Source organism: Salvelinus sp. IW2-2015, linkage group LG2 (assembly GCF_002910315.2).
Source record: "Salvelinus sp. IW2-2015 linkage group LG2, ASM291031v2, whole genome shotgun sequence".
In the NCBI taxonomy this organism is placed as follows: Eukaryota; Metazoa; Chordata; class Actinopteri; order Salmoniformes; family Salmonidae; genus Salvelinus; species Salvelinus sp. IW2-2015.
This window is the reverse complement of record NC_036839.1, coordinates 14,296,767-14,317,375: the sequence shown is the minus strand read 5'-3', so window position 1 is coordinate 14,317,375 and position 20,609 is coordinate 14,296,767. Positions and strand designations below refer to the sequence as shown.

General features: G+C 42.2%; 1 protein-coding gene across 2 annotated transcripts; it reads right to left on the bottom strand.

Annotated features, from left to right (window-relative positions):
- Positions 1-586: 586 nt before the first annotated feature.
- Positions 587-20,299, bottom strand: LOC111974825 (glucose-6-phosphatase 2). 2 transcript variants are annotated; one of them, XM_024002862.2, is made up of 12 exons: positions 20,283-20,299; positions 20,008-20,090; positions 19,623-19,706; positions 19,446-19,508; positions 19,275-19,356; positions 14,493-14,827; positions 14,384-14,419; positions 2,596-2,898; positions 1,934-2,043; positions 1,633-1,744; positions 1,415-1,536; positions 587-1,316 (listed from the first exon to the last, which is right to left on the bottom strand). In XM_024002862.2, the coding sequence occupies exons 8-12, from the start codon at positions 2,886-2,888 to the stop codon at positions 805-807; spliced, it is 1,149 nt and encodes a 382-aa protein (XP_023858630.1). In that variant the 5' UTR covers positions 2,889-2,898; positions 14,384-14,419; positions 14,493-14,827; positions 19,275-19,356; positions 19,446-19,508; positions 19,623-19,706; positions 20,008-20,090; positions 20,283-20,299; the 3' UTR covers positions 587-804. The 2 variants fall into 2 exon arrangements, with proteins under 2 accessions (XP_023858630.1, XP_023858622.1); XM_024002854.2 differs by lacking the exons at positions 14,384-14,419; positions 14,493-14,827; positions 19,275-19,356; ... (2 more) ...; positions 20,008-20,090; positions 20,283-20,299 and having other exon boundaries at positions 2,596-5,734.
- Between the last annotated feature and the right edge of the window lie 310 nt (positions 20,300-20,609).

Genomic DNA, 20,609 nt, shown 5'->3' with positions numbered 1-20,609 from the left:
TCTGTAGAGAAACTGTGATGTGCTGTTGAGCTCACAGATAAAATAAAAAAAATGGAATTCAAATAATTGAACTGACATCAGTCAATTTGTTGTTTAAAAAAACGAGAAATAACCGACATTTCGGTTAATCACCCAGCACTAACCACCAAAACAGGCTGAAATTTCAGGCCATCTTTTCAAACTAAATTGGCATCATTTTCACAATTTTACAGTATTACTCCAACCTCATAATATGGAAATATATATATATATATATATGACACAGGAAAATCACGTTTTTAATTAGTAACTCTTTCTCAAGGAAAAACATTAATCTAAATTGGAATCACAGTAGAATGAGAATATTTACAGGCTCCCGAGTGGCGCAGTGGTCTAAGGCACTGCATCTCAGTGCAATAGGTGCCACTACAGTCCCTGGTTCGAATCCAGGCTATATCACATCCGGCTGTGATTGGGAGRGCACAATRAGTCCAGCGTCATCCGGGGTAGGCCATCATTGTAAATAAGAATTTGTTCTTAACTGACTTGCGTAGTTAAATAAAGGTTAAAAACAGTAAAGTAAATTGATAAAACACATTTTGTTTACAATTTACTTTAATTTTTTTTGTCTTAAAAAACACCAGCTCACTCGTTTCACACTGTACATGTAACATACAATTTAACATTGCAAAAACGATAATCCACATTTTCCAACAAGGTAAATAGCTTAGCAAAAGATATCTACATTACAACCATAATCAGTCAGGCAATCTATGTTCATTATAATGCAATTCATCATTGTGACAAGTGACGATGTACAAACATTCAGTCTAATTTCCTCTCCTTGTCTCCTATCAACAAGTGAACACAGTAGGGGATGAGTGCCACCACACTAAGGGGGACTGCAGCACTCTTACAGAATGAGAGTGTGTAGAACAGGATCTCTATGTGAGTGGGAATTTTGATGAAATCGTACAGTTGCAGAGAGGTCAGACTGGCTGCTACACACATGAGTTTAAACCTAGTCTTGTAGCCGTTCTTCCCCTTGCAGCTCTGGAGGAACATCTGAGAGTTAATGGCCAGGCCAAGTCCAAACAATGCTCCCAGGTTTCTCACTAAACCAGCAAAAGGTGTAGTGTCCAGGTGGATCCAGTCTGGATTGGCACACCACTTCTTTGCTTTGGGTATCGACCACAGTAGGTCAATGTCTATCATTTTAAGGAGCAAGTAAAGGCTGACGGCAAAGGAGAACAGAAATAAGCTAGTGTGAAGGTAGACTTTTAAACTGGCTTTGTGGATCGAGGGAACATGCTCAAATGCTTCAGCAACTAGTATACCTGTTGAGAATTAAAAAATATATATACTGTAGTGAAAATGTCTACCAAGTGAAAACACACACCATGTAAACACTAATTGGTCATAATAGAAGTCTTACCAGCTAGAACACCAAGGATAACCTGGTGAGGGAAGTGTGTGGCGATGAAGATCCTGGAGATGCCAACACTAATCTGAATGATCCAAAATGCCATCCACAAAAAGGACCACACAAGCCCAAACCTGAGAAGATTGAGGATAATTTAGGCCCTAATAGAGGCACACATTATACAGGCACATACATTCTTTCACGAAGCAACATAGTAACAGCATGCCTACCTCTGGCACCCCTGAGTTGAGCTGTCACAAAGGCGTCTGGTAAAGTTGAGTGCTGATGTGATCATTACATACCAGACACACGAAGAGCCCATGGCATGACCGGATGGACTGCCTATACAATTGAACAGGGTTTATCTATCATACAAGCATGACACACATTCAGATCTTCACAAAGATATATTTCAGTTCACAAAACAATACATCAGACAGTTTTGCCATTTTGCAATTCATTACATGGAATAATCCTTCAATCTCCAGAATGTATGATCATAATGATTGTCAGACAGGAAATGACACTGACCTGGTCCTGTTTCACAGGTAATGTGGAACTGCTCCAGCTGGGGGAGTGAATTATTCTGGTAAAAGAGAGTTTCATGCACCCACCAGTATGGCCTTTGACCAAACAGAATCCTAAAAACAAGTGAGTCAGATTTAAGCAATAAGGCACGAGAGGGTGTGGTATGTGGCCAATATACCACGGCTATGGGCTGTTCTTAAGCACGACGCAACGCYGAGTGCCTGGATACAGCCCTTAGCTGTGGTATATTGGCCATATACCACAAACCCCCAAGGTGCCTTATTGCTATTATAAACTGGTTACCAATGTAATTAGAGCAGTAAAAATAAATGTTTTGTCATACGCGTGGTATACAGTCTGATATACCACGGCTGTCAGCCAATCAGCATTCAGGGCTCGAACCACCCAGTTTATAATAACATTTATATAACAATGTGTTTCAATGACATTCAAATTCCGTATACTATGCCAAACAAACAATATCTGTCAAAATATTTATGCAATGTCGTACTGATCCCCTAGACAGCATGAGCGTGTTGTTATAAGCATCAATATGCATAATGTTACTTAACTTTCACTCACTATCTCTCCCTGCCTTTACTAGTTATGGCAGCACAAGTGTAAATATATATTTTTTTAAACACAGTGAGCAGATGGTGTCCTACCATTTGAAAATTAGGTTGAACCAGTCTCCGATAACTGCCACCCATATCATCTTGGTGCCGACAATTTGGCTAAGCTGAAACCACAGAGGAAAATAGAGAGAAAAGATGTTACGAGGGTCGCCCACAGAGGACATGAAGTCAAGGAAGTCATGGTAGTCCTTGTAGTTGCTCTGGAGGTGCTGGATCACCAGCACCCCACTGCTGTGGATGAGGTCCATCTGGGGTTCAGTCTGTCTGGCACGACTGGGACAGCTGCTCCCTTGGCCACAACTACAATGCTGCACCATGGACATCAGTCTCTCCCTTTTTAATAGAGAGAGAGAGAGAGAGCGAGAGAGAGAGAGCGAGAGTGAGAGAGAGAGAGCGAGAGCTGTCTTCTTTATATGTAAATGTACCATCATAAATCATTCAAAAGCTAAGTGTATGGGTTGACATTGTTTGATTGTGTTGGTATAATGTGAAATCAGCATTTTAAGGCATGTTGCACAAAGTTGTTTACAGGATGATAGTGTGGACATTAGATTGTCCACAGGTCATTACTTTTATTGGTTAAATATTAGCCATTCTATCCACCTCTGAGGACAGTGTTCGCACGCATTCGACCCCCGGGGCCATTTACATAATGACATCATTTTCCCATTCAGTGATTCTCTGGTGGGGTGATTGGGCACTGTAACAACAATGGGTTTCTAACTGTGAAGTAAAACATCACGATATGTATTATTATTATTGTATTGTTTATTATTAAAAGTAATTTGGGATTTTAACCATTACCCTAAGATAAGTGAACATCCCCTACTACAGTGGTCCTCGAACCTCTCCTCTGGGACACCCAGATATTTCACAACTTGATTCACTTATCAAGGGCTTTATGATTAGTTGACCAGTTGAATCAGCTGTTCTGTCTAGTTCAAATACATTGAATGGCTGCGGGCCCCAAAGGAGCCGTTTTGCTCTTATTTTTCCCAACTGAGAAAAAGGCAACCAGATGCCCCAGTGAGACCAATGGGATATCTAATGAAAATTAAGAAGAACAGTTAACAGACCCCTTTTCGGGGACGGACTAAAGTTAAACTGTTACACAGACAACCTCCAGGGACTAAGCTGGTACTACACCATGCTTTCTGAACATTCTGTATGTTGATGCAGATATAAACTCGACACATTTTTTTTTTTTTTAAATATATGTTTAACGTTGATACAGGCTTTTCCTACAGGTACATATCTTATATCGCCACAGGGTGCCGCAAATTCATGAGCACAGACAAAGAGACTTAAAACGTTGCATTGTGAGAAACCAGGAAAAACGTGTCTCATTCCCTTTTTATTTTCATATCTGGTTTGAGACGAGACATAAAGAATAAACATCGAATTTGATAAATACTGTGCATTATCATTTGTATTGCAGGAGTTTATTTCTTAAAGGACTAGCTACTTTGACTTTATATAAAAAACWAAATTTCCGGTGTGCAGTCACAGTCCTTGTTTCCGTGAGCGCGGAATTTTGAAAACAACTGCGAAAAYCTGACAGGAGTTCTGGGTCTAGGAACATCCGAAAATTGCTACGGTAACGTTGGCTAACAAAATTCACCATATTTGATAAAATTATAGCTACAATGATTGTTACATAAATCGCGTCGGCCACGTTTGTTCATGAGTTGAGAGGTGTTGTGTTTTTAGCTAGCTGGGTTTGCTTAACCATGAGTTCATATCTTTCAGTGTAAAGCTACAACAATCTGGGATTAGCTGTTTTTTTCAGAAAAATTTAAACTGACACTTTTTATTTACGGATGCGGCAGCTGGGAATAATATGGCCTAAACTAGCCCAATATTGGACTAAAGGAGACTAACGTTACACCGTAGGACCTTACATGTTCTGTTTTAAAAGGGCGAATTGGCTCTGGAAGCAAAAACAAATGACGTTACTCCATGTAAACAGGAATCGATTCTCAYTTGRGGTACGGTTCTATAAACTAATAACTTTACCGCTGCTTTCAAATCACGTCAATTTCACGAATACAAAATACACACTTACTGTACCTGTTTTAACAATTGCAGCCGACAGTATTTATCAGTGACAACACATTTGTGGCTTCTCTTCCATTTACACACAGGTGTTCAGAGACTCAGACCAGGTAGTTCACTCGGTCTTCCATCTGTTTTCCGTTAACAGGAGCTGTGACATGGAAATGTGGCGGTGTGGGGACCCTAACCCTATAATGTTGTGTATCAATGTTATTTATTGTTTAAAATGTTTTATTAACAAACCCCCCCTACAGTAGACACCTTCCTCCAATTACTTAGTGCATTCTGGAAGTTTTCAGACCCCTTCCCTTTTTCCACAGCCGTATTCTAAAATGTATTAATCTACACGCAATAGCCCATATTGACAAAGTGAAAACTGAAGAAGAAAAAAAATGCTAATGTATTACACATTTTAAAAAACATACCTTATTTATATAAGTATTCAACATTGATGTATACGCTGACTAGGTGAGCACCGAGCACTTGCTAATAAACTTGATGCTGTACCCACTGTGACTATTAAAACCTTCCCTAACCAGAAACCGTGGATTGATGGCAGCATTCGCGCAAAACTGAACGCGCGAACCACCGCTTTTAATCATGGCAAGGTGACTAGAAACATGACAGAATACAAACAGTGTAGCTATTCCCTCCAAGACAATCAAACAAGCAAAGCATCAGTAGTATAGAGACAAAGTAGAGTCGCAATTCAACGGCTGAAACACGAGACGTATGTGGCAGGGTCTACAGTCAATCACGGATTACAAAAAGAAAACCAGACCCATTTCAGACAGCGACGTCTTGCTCGCTTTGAGGACAATACCGTGCCACTGACACCAAAGCCTGTGAGCTCTCCTTCACTGCTACCTTCACTGCTACCAAAGCCTGTGAGCTCTCCTTCACCGGGACAACGTGAGTAAAACATTTAAACGTGTTAACCCTCGCAGGGCTGCTGGCCCAGATGGCATCCCTTGCTTCGTCCTCAGAGCATGCACAGACCAGCTGGCTGGTGTGTTTACAGACATATTCAATCCCTATCCCAGTCTGCTGTTCCCACATGCTTCAAGATGGCCACCATTGTTCCTGTTCCCAAGAAAGCTAAGGTAACTGAACTAAATGACTATCGCCCTGTAGCACTCACTTCTGTCGTCATGAAGTGCTTTTGAGAGACTAGTCAAGGATCATATCACCTCCACCCTCCCTGATACCCTAGACACACTCCAATTTGCTTACCGCCCCAATAGGTCCACAGACGACGCAATCGCCTGCACACTGCCCTATCCCATCTGGACAAGAGGAATACCTATGTAAGAATGCTGTTAATTGACTACAGCTCAGCATTTAACACCATAGTACCCTCCAAACTCGTCATTAAGCTCGAGACCCTGMGTCTCGACCCCACCCTGTGCAACTGGGTCCTGGACTTTGACGGGCCGCCCCCAGGTGGTGAGGGTAGGAAACATCTCCATCCCTCTGATCCTCAACACTGGGTCCCAGTTGCACACGTCCCACAATGGTGCGTTCTCAGCCCTCTCCTGTACTCCCTGTCCACCCATGACTGCGTGGCCATGCACGCCTCCAACTCAATCATCAAGTTTGCAGACAACACTACAGTGGTAGGCTTGATACCCAACAACGACGAGAAGGCCTACAGGGAGGAGGTGAGGGCCCTCGGAGTGTGGTGTCAGGAGTGTGGTGTCAGGAAAATAACCTCTCACTCAACGCCAACAAAACAAAGGAGATGATCGTGGACTTCAGGAAACAGCAGAGGGAGCACCAACCTATCCACATCGACGGGACAGCAGTGGAGAAGGTGGAAAGATTTAGGTTCCTCGGCGTACACATCACAGACAAACTGAAATGGRCCACCCACACAAACAGCATGGTGAAGAAGGTTCAACAGCGCCTCTTCAACATCAGGAGGCTGAAGAAATTTGGCTTTACGTAAGGTTGGATTCATTAACTTGTTTTTCAACCACTCCACAAATTTCTTGTTAACAAACTATAGTTTTGGCAAGTCGGCAGTAGTATCTATCTACAAACTAAATATACTTTCCTGCAACCCGCATCACCCAATGTGGTACGGATCTGCTATTTTTATTTCTTATAACTGGAACCTCCATCAGGAGCTAGCCAGCTAACTAGCTACTAGCTATCAGTCTTTGTTAGCCACGGCTAGCGGTCTTCACCTTTTAGCTCGGACACCAGCCAGCTTTAGCTCAGACAATACCTGCCAGTCTGCAGAGCGCGATATCAACCCAGAGCATATCAGACTGCTTCTCTCTACCACATCACCAGATTCCTGCCGTAAGCTCTGGACCATTACATCAGYTCATCGCAGCAAGCTAGCTGCAATCGAGTGGCTACTGTTAGCTAACGCCTTTGTCCCGAAGAATGCACCAGTTTGCCTTGAGCTAGTCCCATATACCAGCTAACTTCTTGGGCTACAATACCTCTTTTGCCAATTGACCTGGACCCTTTGTTGTCGACACGGAGCCCCGCCGATCCATCACGACTGGTCTGCCGACGTAATCGTCCGATGGTTTCAACAGGCTTTTCCGTTGCGATGTCGCMGAAAACCTATCTGCTAGCCCCGGCCCGCTAGCTTTCTGAACACCATCGTCTCCCGCTCGCCTAGCGTAGTAGCGACTATCGAACGGTGACCTAAACTGGGATKTGCTTAACACCACGGCCGTCCTACAATCTAAGCTAGATGCCCTCAACCTCACACAATTTATCAAGGAACCTACCAGGTACAACCCTAAAATCCGCTAACACGGGCACCCTGATAGATATCATCCTGACCAACTTGCCCTCTAAATACACGTTTGCTGTCTTCAACCAGGATCTCAGCGATTACTGCCTCATTGCCTGCGTTCGTAATGGGTCCGCGGTCAAACGACCACCCCTCATCACTGTCAAACGCTCCCTAAAACACTTCAGCGAGCAGGCCTTTCTAATCGCCCTGGCCCGGGTATCCTGGAAGSATATTGACCTCATCCCGTCAGTAGAGGATGCCTGGTTATTCTTTACAAGTGCTTTCCTCACCATCTTAAATAAGCATGCCCCATCCAAAAAATGTAGAAAAAAGAACAGATATAGCCCTTGGTTCACTCCAGACTTGACTGCCCTTGACCAGCACAAAAACATCCTGTGGCGTACTGCATTAGCATCGAATAGCCCCCGCGATAGTGCAAACTTTCAGGGAAGTTAGGAACCAATATACAGTCGGTTAGGAAAGAAGGCTAGCTTTTTCAAACAGAAATTTGCATCCTGTAGAACAAATTCCCAAAGTTCTGGGACACTAAAGTCCATGGAGAATAAGAGCACCTCCTCCCAGCTGCCTACTGCACTGAGGCTAGGAAACACTGTCACCACTGATAAATCTACGATAATCGAGAATTTCAAGAAGCATTTTTCTACGGCTGGCCATGCTTTTCACCTGGCTACCCGGCCAACAGCTCTGCACCCCCTGCAGCAACTTGCCCAAGCCCCCCCCCCCACGCTTCTCCTTCACCCAATCCAGATGGCTGATGTTCTGAAGAGCTGCAAAATCTGGACCCCTACAAATCATCTGGGCTAGACAATCTGGACCCTCTATTTTGAAAATTATCTGCCTCAATTGTTGCAACCCTATTACTAGCCTGTTCAACCTCTCTTTCGTATCGTCTGAGATCCCTAAAGATTGGAAAGCTGCCGCGGTCATCCCCTCTTCAAAGGGGGAGACACTCTGGACCCAAACTGTTACAGACCTATATCTATCCTACCCTGCCTTTCTAAAGTCTTCAAAAGCCAAGTTAACAAACAGATCCCCGACCATTTCGAATCCCACCGTACCTTCTCCGCTATGCAATCTGGTTTCCGAGCTGGTCATTGGTGCACCTCAGCCACGTTCAAGGTCCTAAACGATATCATAACTGCATCATAAAAGACAATACTGTGCAGCCGTCATCGACCTGGCCAAGGCTTTCGACTCTGTCAATCACCACATTCTTATTGGCAGACTCAACAGCCTTGGTTTCTCAAGTGACTGCCTCGCCTGGTTCACCAACTACTTCTCAGATTGATTTGACATACTGAATTCTGAGGGCCTGTTGTCTGGACCTCTGGCASTCTCTATGGGGGTGCCACAGGGTTCAATTCTCGGSCCGACTCTTTTCTCTGTATATATTAATMATGTCACTCTTGCTGCTGGTGATTCTCTGATCCACATCTATGCAGGCGARACCATTCTGTATACTTCTGGCACTTCTTTGGACACTGTGTTAACAAACCTCCAAACGAGCTTCAATGCCATACAACACTCCTTCCYTGGCCTCCAACTGCTCTTAAATGCAAGTAAAACTAAATGCATGCTCTTCAACCGATCGCCGCCCGCCTGCCTAGCATCACTACTCTGGACGGTTCTGACCTAGAATATGTGGACAACTTCAAATACCTAGGTGTCTGACTAGACTGAACTTTCCTTCCAGCCTCGCATTAAGCATCTCCAATCCAAAATTAAATCTAGAATCGGCTTCCTATTTCGCAACAAAGCCTCCTTCACTCATGCTGCTAAACATACCCTCGTATAACTGACTATCCTACCGATCCTTGACTTCGGAGATGTCATTTACAAAATAACCTCCAACACTCAGACTGCATCCAATTTGCTGAGTAATCACAGTGCCATCTGTTTTGTCACCAAAGCCCCATATACTACCCACCACTGCGACCTGGTATGCTCTCGTTGGCTGGCCCTCGCTTCATATTCGTCGCCAAACCCACTGGCTCCAGGTCATCTATAAATCTTTGATAGGTAAAGCCCCGCCTTATCTCAGCTCACTGGTCACCATAGCAACACCCACCCGTAGCACGTGCTCCAGCAGGTATATTTCACTGGTCATCCCCAAAGCCAACACCTAATTGGCTGCCTTMCTTTCCAGTTCTCTGCTGCCAATGACTGGAACGAATTGCAAAAATCACTGAAGCTGGAGACTCAAATCTCCCTCACTAACTTTAAGCATCAGCTGTCAGAGCAGCCTACCGATCACTGCACCTGTACACAGCCCATCTGTAAATAGCCCACCAATATTGTTATTTATTTTTTTGCGCTTTTGCACCCCAGTATCTCTACTTGCACAATCATCTTCTGCACATCTCACTCCGGTGTTTAATTGCTAAATTGTAATTATTTCACCACTATGGCCTATTTATTGCCTTACCTCCCTAATCTTACTACATTTGCACACACTGTATATAGATTTTTCTATTGTGTTATTGACTACGTTTGTTTTATCCCATGTGTAACTCTGTTGTTTTTGTCGAGCTGCTTTGCTTTATCTTGGCCAGGTCGCAGTTGTAAATGGTTAAATAAAAAGAAGCACAAGCATTTCGCTACACTCACATTATCTGCTAACCATGTGTATGTGACCAATACAATTTGATTTGAAGTGGATTATTAGATTTAGTCCTTCATACACTTTTTTTGTTGGTCTCAATAGATATGAGTATTCAGAAAAAACAGGACACGCTTACTTTTTCCTTTCTTTAAAGTGATCGTGTCCCAAAACAAAGCCAACAAAGACAGAATATATCAACAAAGCCAAACAGGGGTTTCGGGATTGGAAATTAGAGACATTTATGGTAAATGGGGAATAAATCTGTTGGTAATATTGTAACGTTTGAAAGTTTTAGTGTTGACCATGTGTGTTAAACCACAGACGTCAAATTATTTGTTTTTTTTTAATTCAAGGTGAGATATTGCATTTTATTTTCCGAGACATCAACCAAAGTGACTGACTGTGCATACAGTTGAAGTCGGAAGTTTACATACACTTAGGTTGGAGTTATTAAAACTCGTTTTTCAACCACTCCACAAATTTCTTGTCAACAAACTATAGTTTTGGCAAGTCGGTTAGGACGTGTACTTTGTCCATGACACAAGTAATTTTTCCAACAATTGTTTACAGGCAGATTATTTCACTTATAATTCACTGTATCACAATTCCAGTGGGTCAGAAATTTACATACACTAAGTTGACTGTGCCTTTAAACAGCTTGGGGGGGGGGAAATTATGTCATGGCTTTAGAATCTTCTGATAGGCTAATTGACATCATTTGAGCCAATTGGAGGTTTACCTGTGGAGGTATCAAGGCCTACCTTCAAACTCGGTGCCTCTGCTTGACATCATGGGAAAATCAAAAGAAATCAGCCCAAAAATTGTAGACCTCCACAAGTCTGGTTCATCCTTGGGAGCAATTTCCAAATGCCTGAAGGTACCACGTTCATCCACAAGTATAAACACCATGGGACCACGCAGCCATCATACCGATCAGGAAGGAGACGCATTCTGTCTCCTAGAGATTAGAGGTCGACCGATTAATCGMAATGGCCGATTTAATTAGGGCCGATTTCAAGTTTTCATAACAATCGGAAATCGGTATTTTTGGACACCGATTTGGCCGGTTTTTATTTTTTATTACACCTTTATTTAACTAGGCAAGTCAGTTAAGAACACATTGTTATTTTCAATGACGGCCTAGGAACAGTGGGTTAACTGCCTGTTCAGGGGGAGAACGACAGATTTTTACCTTGTCAGCTCCGGGATTCAATCTTGCAACCTTACAGTTAACTAGTCCAACGCTCTAACCACCTGCCTCTCATTGCACTCCACGAGGAGCCTGCCTGTTACGCGAATGCAGTAAGAAGCCAAGGTAAGTTGCTAGCTATCATTAAACTTATCTTATAAAAAACAATCAATCAATCATAATCACTAGTTAACTACACATGGTTGATGATATTACTAGTTTATCTAGCGTGTCCTGCGTTGCATATAATCGATGCAACGCAGGGGAATGATTTAACAAAAGCGCATTTGCGATAAAAGCACAATCGTTGCACGACTGTACCTAACCATAAACACCAATGCCTTTCTTAAAATCAATACACAGAAGTATATATTTTTAAACCTGCATATTTAGCTAAAAGAAATCCAGGTTAGCAGGCAATATTAACCAGGTGAAATTGTCACTTCTCTTGCGTTCATTGCACGCAGAGTCAGGGTATACTGGCTCATTGCGAACTAATTTGCCAGAACTTTACGTAATTATGACATAACATTGAAGGTTGTGCAATGTAACAGCAATATTTAGACTTATGGATGCCACCCGTTAGATAAAATACTGAACAGTTCCGTATTTCACTGAAATTCTAGTTTCCGGATTCGACCATATTAATGACCAAAGGCTCGTATTTCTGTGTGTTATGTTATAATTAAGTCTATGATTTGATAGAGCAGTCTGACTGAGCGATGGTAGGCAGCAGCAGGCTCGTAAGCATTCATTCAAACAGCACCTTCGTGCGTTTTGCCACCAGCTCTTCCCTGTGCTTCAAGCATTGCGCTGTTTATGACTTCAAGCCTATCAACTCCCAAGATTAGGCTGGTGTAACCGATGTGAAATGGCTAGCTAGTTAGCGGGGTGCGCGTTAATAGCGTTTCAATCGCCACTCGCTCTGAGACTTGGAGTAGTTGTTCCCCTTGCTCTGCATGGGTAACGCTGCTTCGAGGGTGGCTGTTGTCGATGTGTTCCTGGTTCGAGCCCAAGTAGGGGCGAGGAGAGGGACGGAAGCTATACTGTTACACTGGCAATACTAAAGTGCCTATAAGAACATCCAATAGTCAAAGGTATATGAGAAATAGTATAGACAAATGGTATAGAGAGAAATAGTCCTATAAATACTATAACCTCTTACCTTGGAATATTGAAGACTCATGTTAAAAGGAACCACCAGCTTTCATATGTTCTCATGTTCTGAGCAAGGAACTTAAACGTTAGCTTTTTTACATGGCAAATATTGCACTTTTACTTTCTTCTCCAAAACTTTGTTTTTGCATTATTTAAACCAAATTGAACATGTTCCATTATTTATTTGAGGCTAAATTGATTTTATTTATTGATTTTATTATATTAAGTTAAAATAAGTGTTCATTCAGTATTGTTGTAATTGTCATTATTACAAATACCGATTAATCGGGCGATTTTATTTTTTACTTTATCGGCTTTTTTTTGGGTCCTCCAATAATCAGTATCGGCGTTGAGAAATCATAATCGGTCGATCTCTACCAGAGATGAACGTACTTTGGTGCGAAAAGTGCAAATCAATCCCAGAACAGCAAAAGGACCTTGTGAAGATGCTGGAGGAAACAGGTACAAAATTATCTATATCCACAGTAAAACGAGTCCTATATCGACATAACCTGAAAGGCTGCTCAGCAAGGAAGAAGGCACTGCTCCAAAACCACCATAAAAAAGCCATACTACGGTTTGCAACTGCACATGGGGACAAAGATTGTACTTTTTGGAGAAATGTCCTCTGGTCTGATGAAACAAAAATAAAACTGTTTGGCCATAATGACCGTTATGTTTGGAGGAAAAAGGGGGTGGCTTGCAAGCCAAAGAACACCCTCCAAACCGTGAAGCACGAGGGTGGCAGCATCATGTTGTTGGGGTGCTTTGCTGCAGGAGGGACTGGTGCACTTCACAAAATAGATGGCATCATGAGGTAGGAAAATTATGTGGATATATTGAAGCAAACATCTCAAGACATCAGTCAGGAAGTTGAAGCTTGGTCGCAAATGGGTCTTCCAAATGGACAATGACCCCAAGCATACTTCCAAAAGTTGTGGCAAACTGGCTTAAGGACAACAAAGTCAAGGTATTGGAGTGGCCATCACAAAGCCCCGACATCAATCCAATATAACATTTGTGGGCAGAACTCAAAAAGCGTGTGCAAGCAAGGAGACCGACAAACCTGACTTACACTAGCTCTGTCAGTAGGAATGGGCCAAAATTCACCCAACTCATTGTGGGAAGCTTGTGGAAGGCTATCTGAAACGTTTGACCCAAGTTAAACAATTTAAAAGCAACGCTACCAAATACTAATTGAGTGTATGTAAACTTCTGACCCACTGGGAATGTGATGAAAGAAAAAAAGAAAAAAAATCTCTACTATTATTCTGACATTTCACATTCTTAAAACAAAGTGGTGATCCTAACTGACCTAAAACAGGGAATTCTTACTAGGATTAAATGTCAAGAATTGTGAAAAACTGAGTTGAAATGTATTTGGCTAAGGTGTATGTAAACTTCCGACTTCAACTGTACATACACCTTCATGCTGAGGATCATACCAGAGTGAGTACAGTAAATAGTAGAGTATAGTAACAAGTGGTTTGGGCAACTTGGAGTGTTATCATGAATGGCTGGGAAATGTGATAATAGTAAAACATATTTTTGTCCACAGTTTTGTCTAGTGACCCACTCGGAGCAGGAACTTCAGGAGATTAACAACTTCTCTGCCTTCCTTGCTAATGTTCGGAGAGAATTTGTCACGATCTAAAACCTGAAAAGTAAATACACTTAATCTGTTCAATATCTTCTAACATATTTTAGAAATATCCGGTGTATTTGTCTCAAATATACACTGTCACCTAAAATGTGTATGTAATACATGATAATGTGTGTTTATGATGTAAATGTTAAATAGATGCAAGTTGGTGGGGTTCTTCAGAGGCTCCCACATTGTATCGGTCATTTGGGAATTTGTATAAATAAACTATCTGCCACATTGAAGTTTTTCTTTGATATTTTACCATGTGCATTTGCTCCAATACAGACTGTCATACTTCTGCGGTTCCTACAACACTTAACATGGGCAGCTCCTCCATGTAGGGTATTTCCCATCAACCTATCTGTCCATTCAATATCCCATACCACCAACCAATGTCTTCCTTTTGATAGATGTCAAGAAGGTCTCCTGTAACAAATGATTTTGTTAGTATATAATGAGGTTTTTCGTCCATCCCTACAGTCTTTTTAACGTTCCTTACCCTCTTTCATAATCAACTCATCTCTGTCTGATGTGATATCGTGAAGTGATTTGCATTTCCCAATGCTACACCACTCTGCACCTGAAGGAGACATTATTATGTATGTGTTTCTTGTTTTTCAGAGGCAAGATCAGAATGATAAATCTTTGTGATCGTACATGTGTATGAGTGTTACTTTCCTCGTCATCAGTCTTGGCTCTATCTTGGACGAAAGCAGTGAAGACAGTTTGCTTTCACTGGGGCCTCTGTTGATCTCACACAGAGGGGCCTTAGTAAACGATGGAGCTCCTGATTTTGACTGGACGAGCCAATTGAATAATACTGTGCTCACAATCCTTTTGAAAACAGAACATAATCTGGTTAGGATGTATATTAACATACTTGTTGAATTGCATATAGTGTTGTGTCATCAAAGGTTATGCTATGGTGTTTGTGCTGTCTAAATCTGAATGAGCATGCACAATATGGAATGAACTGTATAGGTTGTAAATTATATAATCTAGGCTAGAATGAATTTGTTCAATGCCCTGACAAATGCACTTTGGTTATGAAACTACACTATATAATCAGAAGTATGTGGACACCCCTTCAAATTAGTTGATTTGGCTATTTCAGCCACATTCGTTGCTGACAGGTGTACAAAATCGAGCACACAGCCATGCAATCTCCATAAATTAACATTGAAAGCCACTGAGGCCATTCTACTACCAATGTGGCACCGTCATAGGATGCCACCTTTCCAACAAGTCAGTTTGTCAAATTTCTGCCCTCCTAGAGCTGCCCCGGTCAATTGTACTGTAAGTGTTGTTATTGTGAAGTGGAAATGTCTAGGAGCAACAACGGCTAAGCCTTGAAGTGGTAGGCCATACAAGTTCACAGAATGGGACAGCCGAGTGCTGAAGCTTGTAGTGCGTAAAAATCATCTGTCCTCTGTTTCAACACTCACGAGTTCCAAACTGCCACTGGAAGCACAAGAACTGTTCGTCAGGAGCTTCATGAAATGTGTTTACATGGCCGAACAGCTGCACATAAGACAAAGATTACCATGCACATCTGGCAGTCCAACGGACGAATCTGGGTTTGGCAGATGCCAGGAGAACGCTACCTGCCCGAATACATAGTGCCAACTGTAAAGTATGGTGGAGGAGGAATAAGGGTATGGTGCTGTTTTTCCATGGTTCAGGCTAGGCCCCTTAGTTCCAGTGAAGGGAGAACTTAACGCTACAGCATACAATGACATTCTAGACAATTCTGTGCTTCCAACTTGTGGCAACAAAGGCCCTTCCCTGTTTCAGCATGACAATGCCCCCGTGCAAAAAGTGAGATCCATACAGAAATGGTTTGTCGAGATCGGTGTGGAAGAACTTGACTGGCCTGCACAGAACCCTGACCTTAACCCAAAGAATTGGAACGCCGACTGCAAGCCAGGCCTAATCGCCCAACATCAGTGCCTGACCTCACTAATGCTCTTGTGGTTGAATGGAAGCAAGTCACCATAAAAAGATCTAGTGGAAAGCCTTCCCAGAAGAGTGGAGGCTATTATAGCAAAGTAGGGACCAACTCCATATTAATGGCCTTGTGAATGTTGACCTGTTTAAAGTTCTTCCTCACATCGGCTACGGAGAGCGTGATCACAGTCGTCCGGAACAGCTAGTGCTCTCATGCATGCTTTAGTGTTGCTTGCCTAGACGCGCACATAGAAGTCATTTATCTTGTCTGGTAGGCTCGTGTCACTGGGCATCTCACGGCTGTGCTTCCCTTTGTAGTTCGTAATAGTTTACAAGCCCGGCCACATCCAACAAGCGTCGGAGCCGGTGCAGTAGGATTCAATCTTTGTCCTGTATTGATGCTTTACCTTTTTGATGGTTTGTCGGAGGGCATAGCGGGATTTCTTCTAAGCATCCAGGTTAGATCCCCGCTCCTTGAAAGCAGCAGCTCTAGCCTTTAGCTCAGAGTGGACGTTGCCTGTAATCCATGGCTTCTGGTTGGGGTACGGTCACTGTGGGGACGACATCATCGATGCACTTATTGATGAAGCCAGTGACTGATGTGGTGTACTCCTCAATGCCATTGGAAGAATCCCAGAAACATATTCCAGTCTGTGCTAGCGAAACAGTCCTGTAGCTTAGCATCTCCTTCATCTGACCACTTCCGTATTGAGCGAGTCACTGGTACTTCCTGCTTTAGTTTTTGCTTGTAAGCGGGAATCAGGAGGATAGAGTTATGGTCAGATTTGCCAAATGGAGGGTGAGGGAGAGTTTTGTACACGTCTGTGTGTGGAGTAAAGGTGGTCTGGAGTTTTTCCCCCCACCTCTGGTTGCACATGTAACATGCTGGTAGAAATGAGGTGAAACAGATACGTTTCCCTGCATTAAAGTCCCCGGCCACTAGGAGCGGCGCCTCTGGATGACCATTTTCTTCTTTGCTTATGGCCTTATACAACTCATTGAGTGTGGTCTTAGTGCCAGCATCGGTTTGTGGTGGTAAATAGACAGCTACGATAAATATAGATAAACTCTCTTGGTAAATAGTGTGGTCTACAGCTACCTCCAGACAGGCAAAACCTTATTAGATTTCTTGCACCAGCTGTTATTGACAAATAGACACAGAACGCCACCCCTTGTCTTACCGGAGGCAGCTGTTCTATCTTGCCAATGCACCGAAAACTCAGCCAACTGTATGTTATCCATGTCGTCATTCAGCCACGACTCGGTAAAACATAAGATATTACAGTTTTTAATGTGCCGTTGGTAGGATAGTCTTGATCGGAGCTCATCCAGTTTATTATCCAATGATTGCACGTTGGCTAATAGGACTGATGGTAGAGGCGGGTTACCCAATCGCCGTCGGATTCTTACAAGGCACCCCGACCTACCCCTATATCTCTGTCTCTTCTTCATGCGAATGACGGGGATTTGGGCCTTGTCTGGTGTCTTCGTCCAGTACAAGGTGAGTAATCGCTGTTCTGATATTCAGAAGCTCTTTTCGGTCATACGAGACGGTGGCAGAAACATTATGTACAAAATAAATGACAAATAACGCTAAAAAACACACAATTGGTTAGGAGCCCGTAAAAAAGGCAGTCATCTCCTCCGGTGCCATTATTACAATTCCTCTATTGTAATCACTCCTCTTTCACCCCAGCTGCCAAACTAACCCTGATTCAGATTACCTTGATTCCTACCCATGCTAGATTACGGAGACATAATTTATAGATTTTTATTTTTTTATTTCACCTTTATTTAACCAGGTAGGCAAATTGAGAACACGTTCTCATTTACAATTGCGACCTGGCCAAGATAAAGCAAAGCAGTTCGACACATACAACAACATATAGTTACACATGGAGTAAAACAAACATACAGTCAATAATACAGTGAAAAATAAGTCTATATACAATATGAGCAAGTGAGGTGAGATAAGGGAGGTGAAGGCAAACAAAATATATATATAAATAAATAAAAATATAAAAAGGCCATGGTGGCGAAGTAAATACAATATAGCAAGTAAAAAAAAAAAAAGTATAGTAGAGATAGAAAAAGTAGAGATAGAAATAATGGGTTGCAAAGGAGCAGCAGGTAAGATCAGCAGGTAAGGGTGCTCTCGAGCGGCTAGATATTCTTTACCATTTGGCCATCAGATTTGCCACCAATGCTCCTTATAGGTGTAATGATGTATGCTGAGAGTCAGGGAGTGAATACGTTTAATAAATAAACAAAAGAAATAACACAAACAGCGCACCGACATGAAACAGCAACAGAAACAATGACGACTGGGGAAGAAACCAAAGGGAGTGACGTATAAAGGGCAAGTAATCAAGGAGGTGATGGAGTCAAGTTGAGTGTCATTATGCACAATTGCGCAAAATGCTGGTGACAGGTGTGCGCCATAAACGAGCAGCCTGGTGACCTAGAGGCCAGAGAGGGAGCACACGTGACACTAGGACATCACTGCACTCTATACTCCTCTGTAAACTGTTCATCTCCGTAGACCCATTGCAAGACCCACTGGTTGATGATTATTTATTAAAAACCCTCTTAGGCCTCACTCCGCCCTATCTGAGATTTCTACTGCAGCCCTCATCCTTCACATACAACACCCGTTCTGCCAGTCACATTCTCTTAAAGGTCCCCAAAGCACACACATCCATGGGTTGCTCCTTTTTTAAGTTTGCTGCAGCTAGCAACTGGAACGAGCTGCAAAAACCACTCAAACTCTCTTCATTCAAAGACTCAATCATGGACACTCTTACTGACAGTTGTCTGCTTTGCGTGATGTATTGTTGTCTCTACCTTTTTGCCTTTGTGCTGTTGTCTGTGCCCAATAATGTTTGTACCATGTTGTGTTGCTACTATACCATGTTGTTGTCATGTGGTGTTGCTAACATACTGTGTTGTCATGTGTTGCTGACATGTTATGTTGTTGTCTTAGGTCTCTCTTTATGCAGTGTTGTGGTGTCTCTATTTGTCATGAATTGTGTTTTGTCCAATATTTTAATTTTGAATCCCAGCCCCTGTCCCCACAGGAGGCCTTTTGCCTTTTTGTAGGCCAGCATTGTAAATAAGAATTTGTTCTTAACTGACTTGGCTAGGTTAAATAAATTCTTTGCAAGCCTTTTATTTTTTTAAGGAAGGCTTACCTTGTTGTGACTAACTGGAGTGAACAAATCAAGTTTTCCGGTTTCCTCAACAACATTATCAAGCTATTCAAGAAAGGGATAAGAATAATATGTCTCAATGTAGAATGACGTGTTGGTAGGAATAAATGATCCAAATTACTTACAGGTCTCTTCCTCTTGTTGTGCTCCTCTATGACTTGTTGYATTTCTAAAATGGCTTCTGCCTGAAAAGCACTTCCTAGTGCTCTAAAACCAAAACATAATCTCAGAGTACAAAATATCCGACAACATCTTTACTACAGGAAAGGCTCATAATAAGGTKATGCGTATAATACCTGTGTGTGTCCGCTGTATAGTACATTTCAATAGATACATGGCACCATGCTCGGTAGGTGGAACTTCATGGAAATGAAAACATGCAGTGTTTTTACAGCACTATTACAACTTTTATAAACATTGGCACATGACTTACACTTACAGTAGATATTTGATAGAAAAGGTACCCTACTCACTTGTCATTCATCAACTTGGATGCCTTGATGAGTTTCCCAGCAAGCTTCTGCAGTCCCTTGGCATAACCGATCTCCAGTTCAGCCCTAGTCACAGAGAAATGTCATCAAGGCACGTTACTTTTGTCACACTGAGGTGAAACAGTAACTACAGGTAATTCAAATTCAACCCGAAGTTAGGACTTCAGCATGCAATTCTGAATGGATGTGTTGGTACGCACCGAAAAAAGAATGGAAATGTCATGAAATATGTGCAGTCCAGCTTCAAAAGTGTTTCACTTTTCCAATCTGAGATGGCATACTATGCTCAAATAAATTACCTCACTAAAAGGATATTCTCAAGGAGTTGTGTATGCAAATACAGTACATAACATCACATTGACCATACCTTTGCTGAAATACTGCCATGACCTTGCAGAAATGCTCCCCATTGTTGGAAAACCTCTTCAGATCTTGGTACAACAGGTTGTACTATAACACATTCACCAAGTCATGGTGTTGTCAAGCTGTGGCTATCTTGAGTAACCACTAATACAAACAGCTATGAAGAAAATCCATTACATTTTGAATTATGGTACACACATATAAAAGAGAAATAAGCTACATTTCTCTTTGCCATTTGACTAAAAGTTGTCTTTGAAAAGAGGTAGAGTGAGTACTCACTGTACAGTTGCTCACAGGGTCCGGCGTTTTATTGACTTTGCACACGCTCCTCCTAAAGCCATTTATGCGGAAATCACCTGAGCATATACACTGAGCATACAAAGCATTAAGAACATGTTTTGCGTCCTTAGTGTATATGTTCAGGTGATTTCCGCATGATTTACTTTAGGAGAGGTGAATCCAGGTGAAAGTTATGATCCCTTATTGATGTCACTTGTTAAATCCACTTCAATCAGTGTAGATGAAGGGGAGGAGACATGTTAAAAAAAAAGATTTTTAAGCCTTAAGACAATTGAGACATGGATTGCATATGTGTGCCATTCAGAG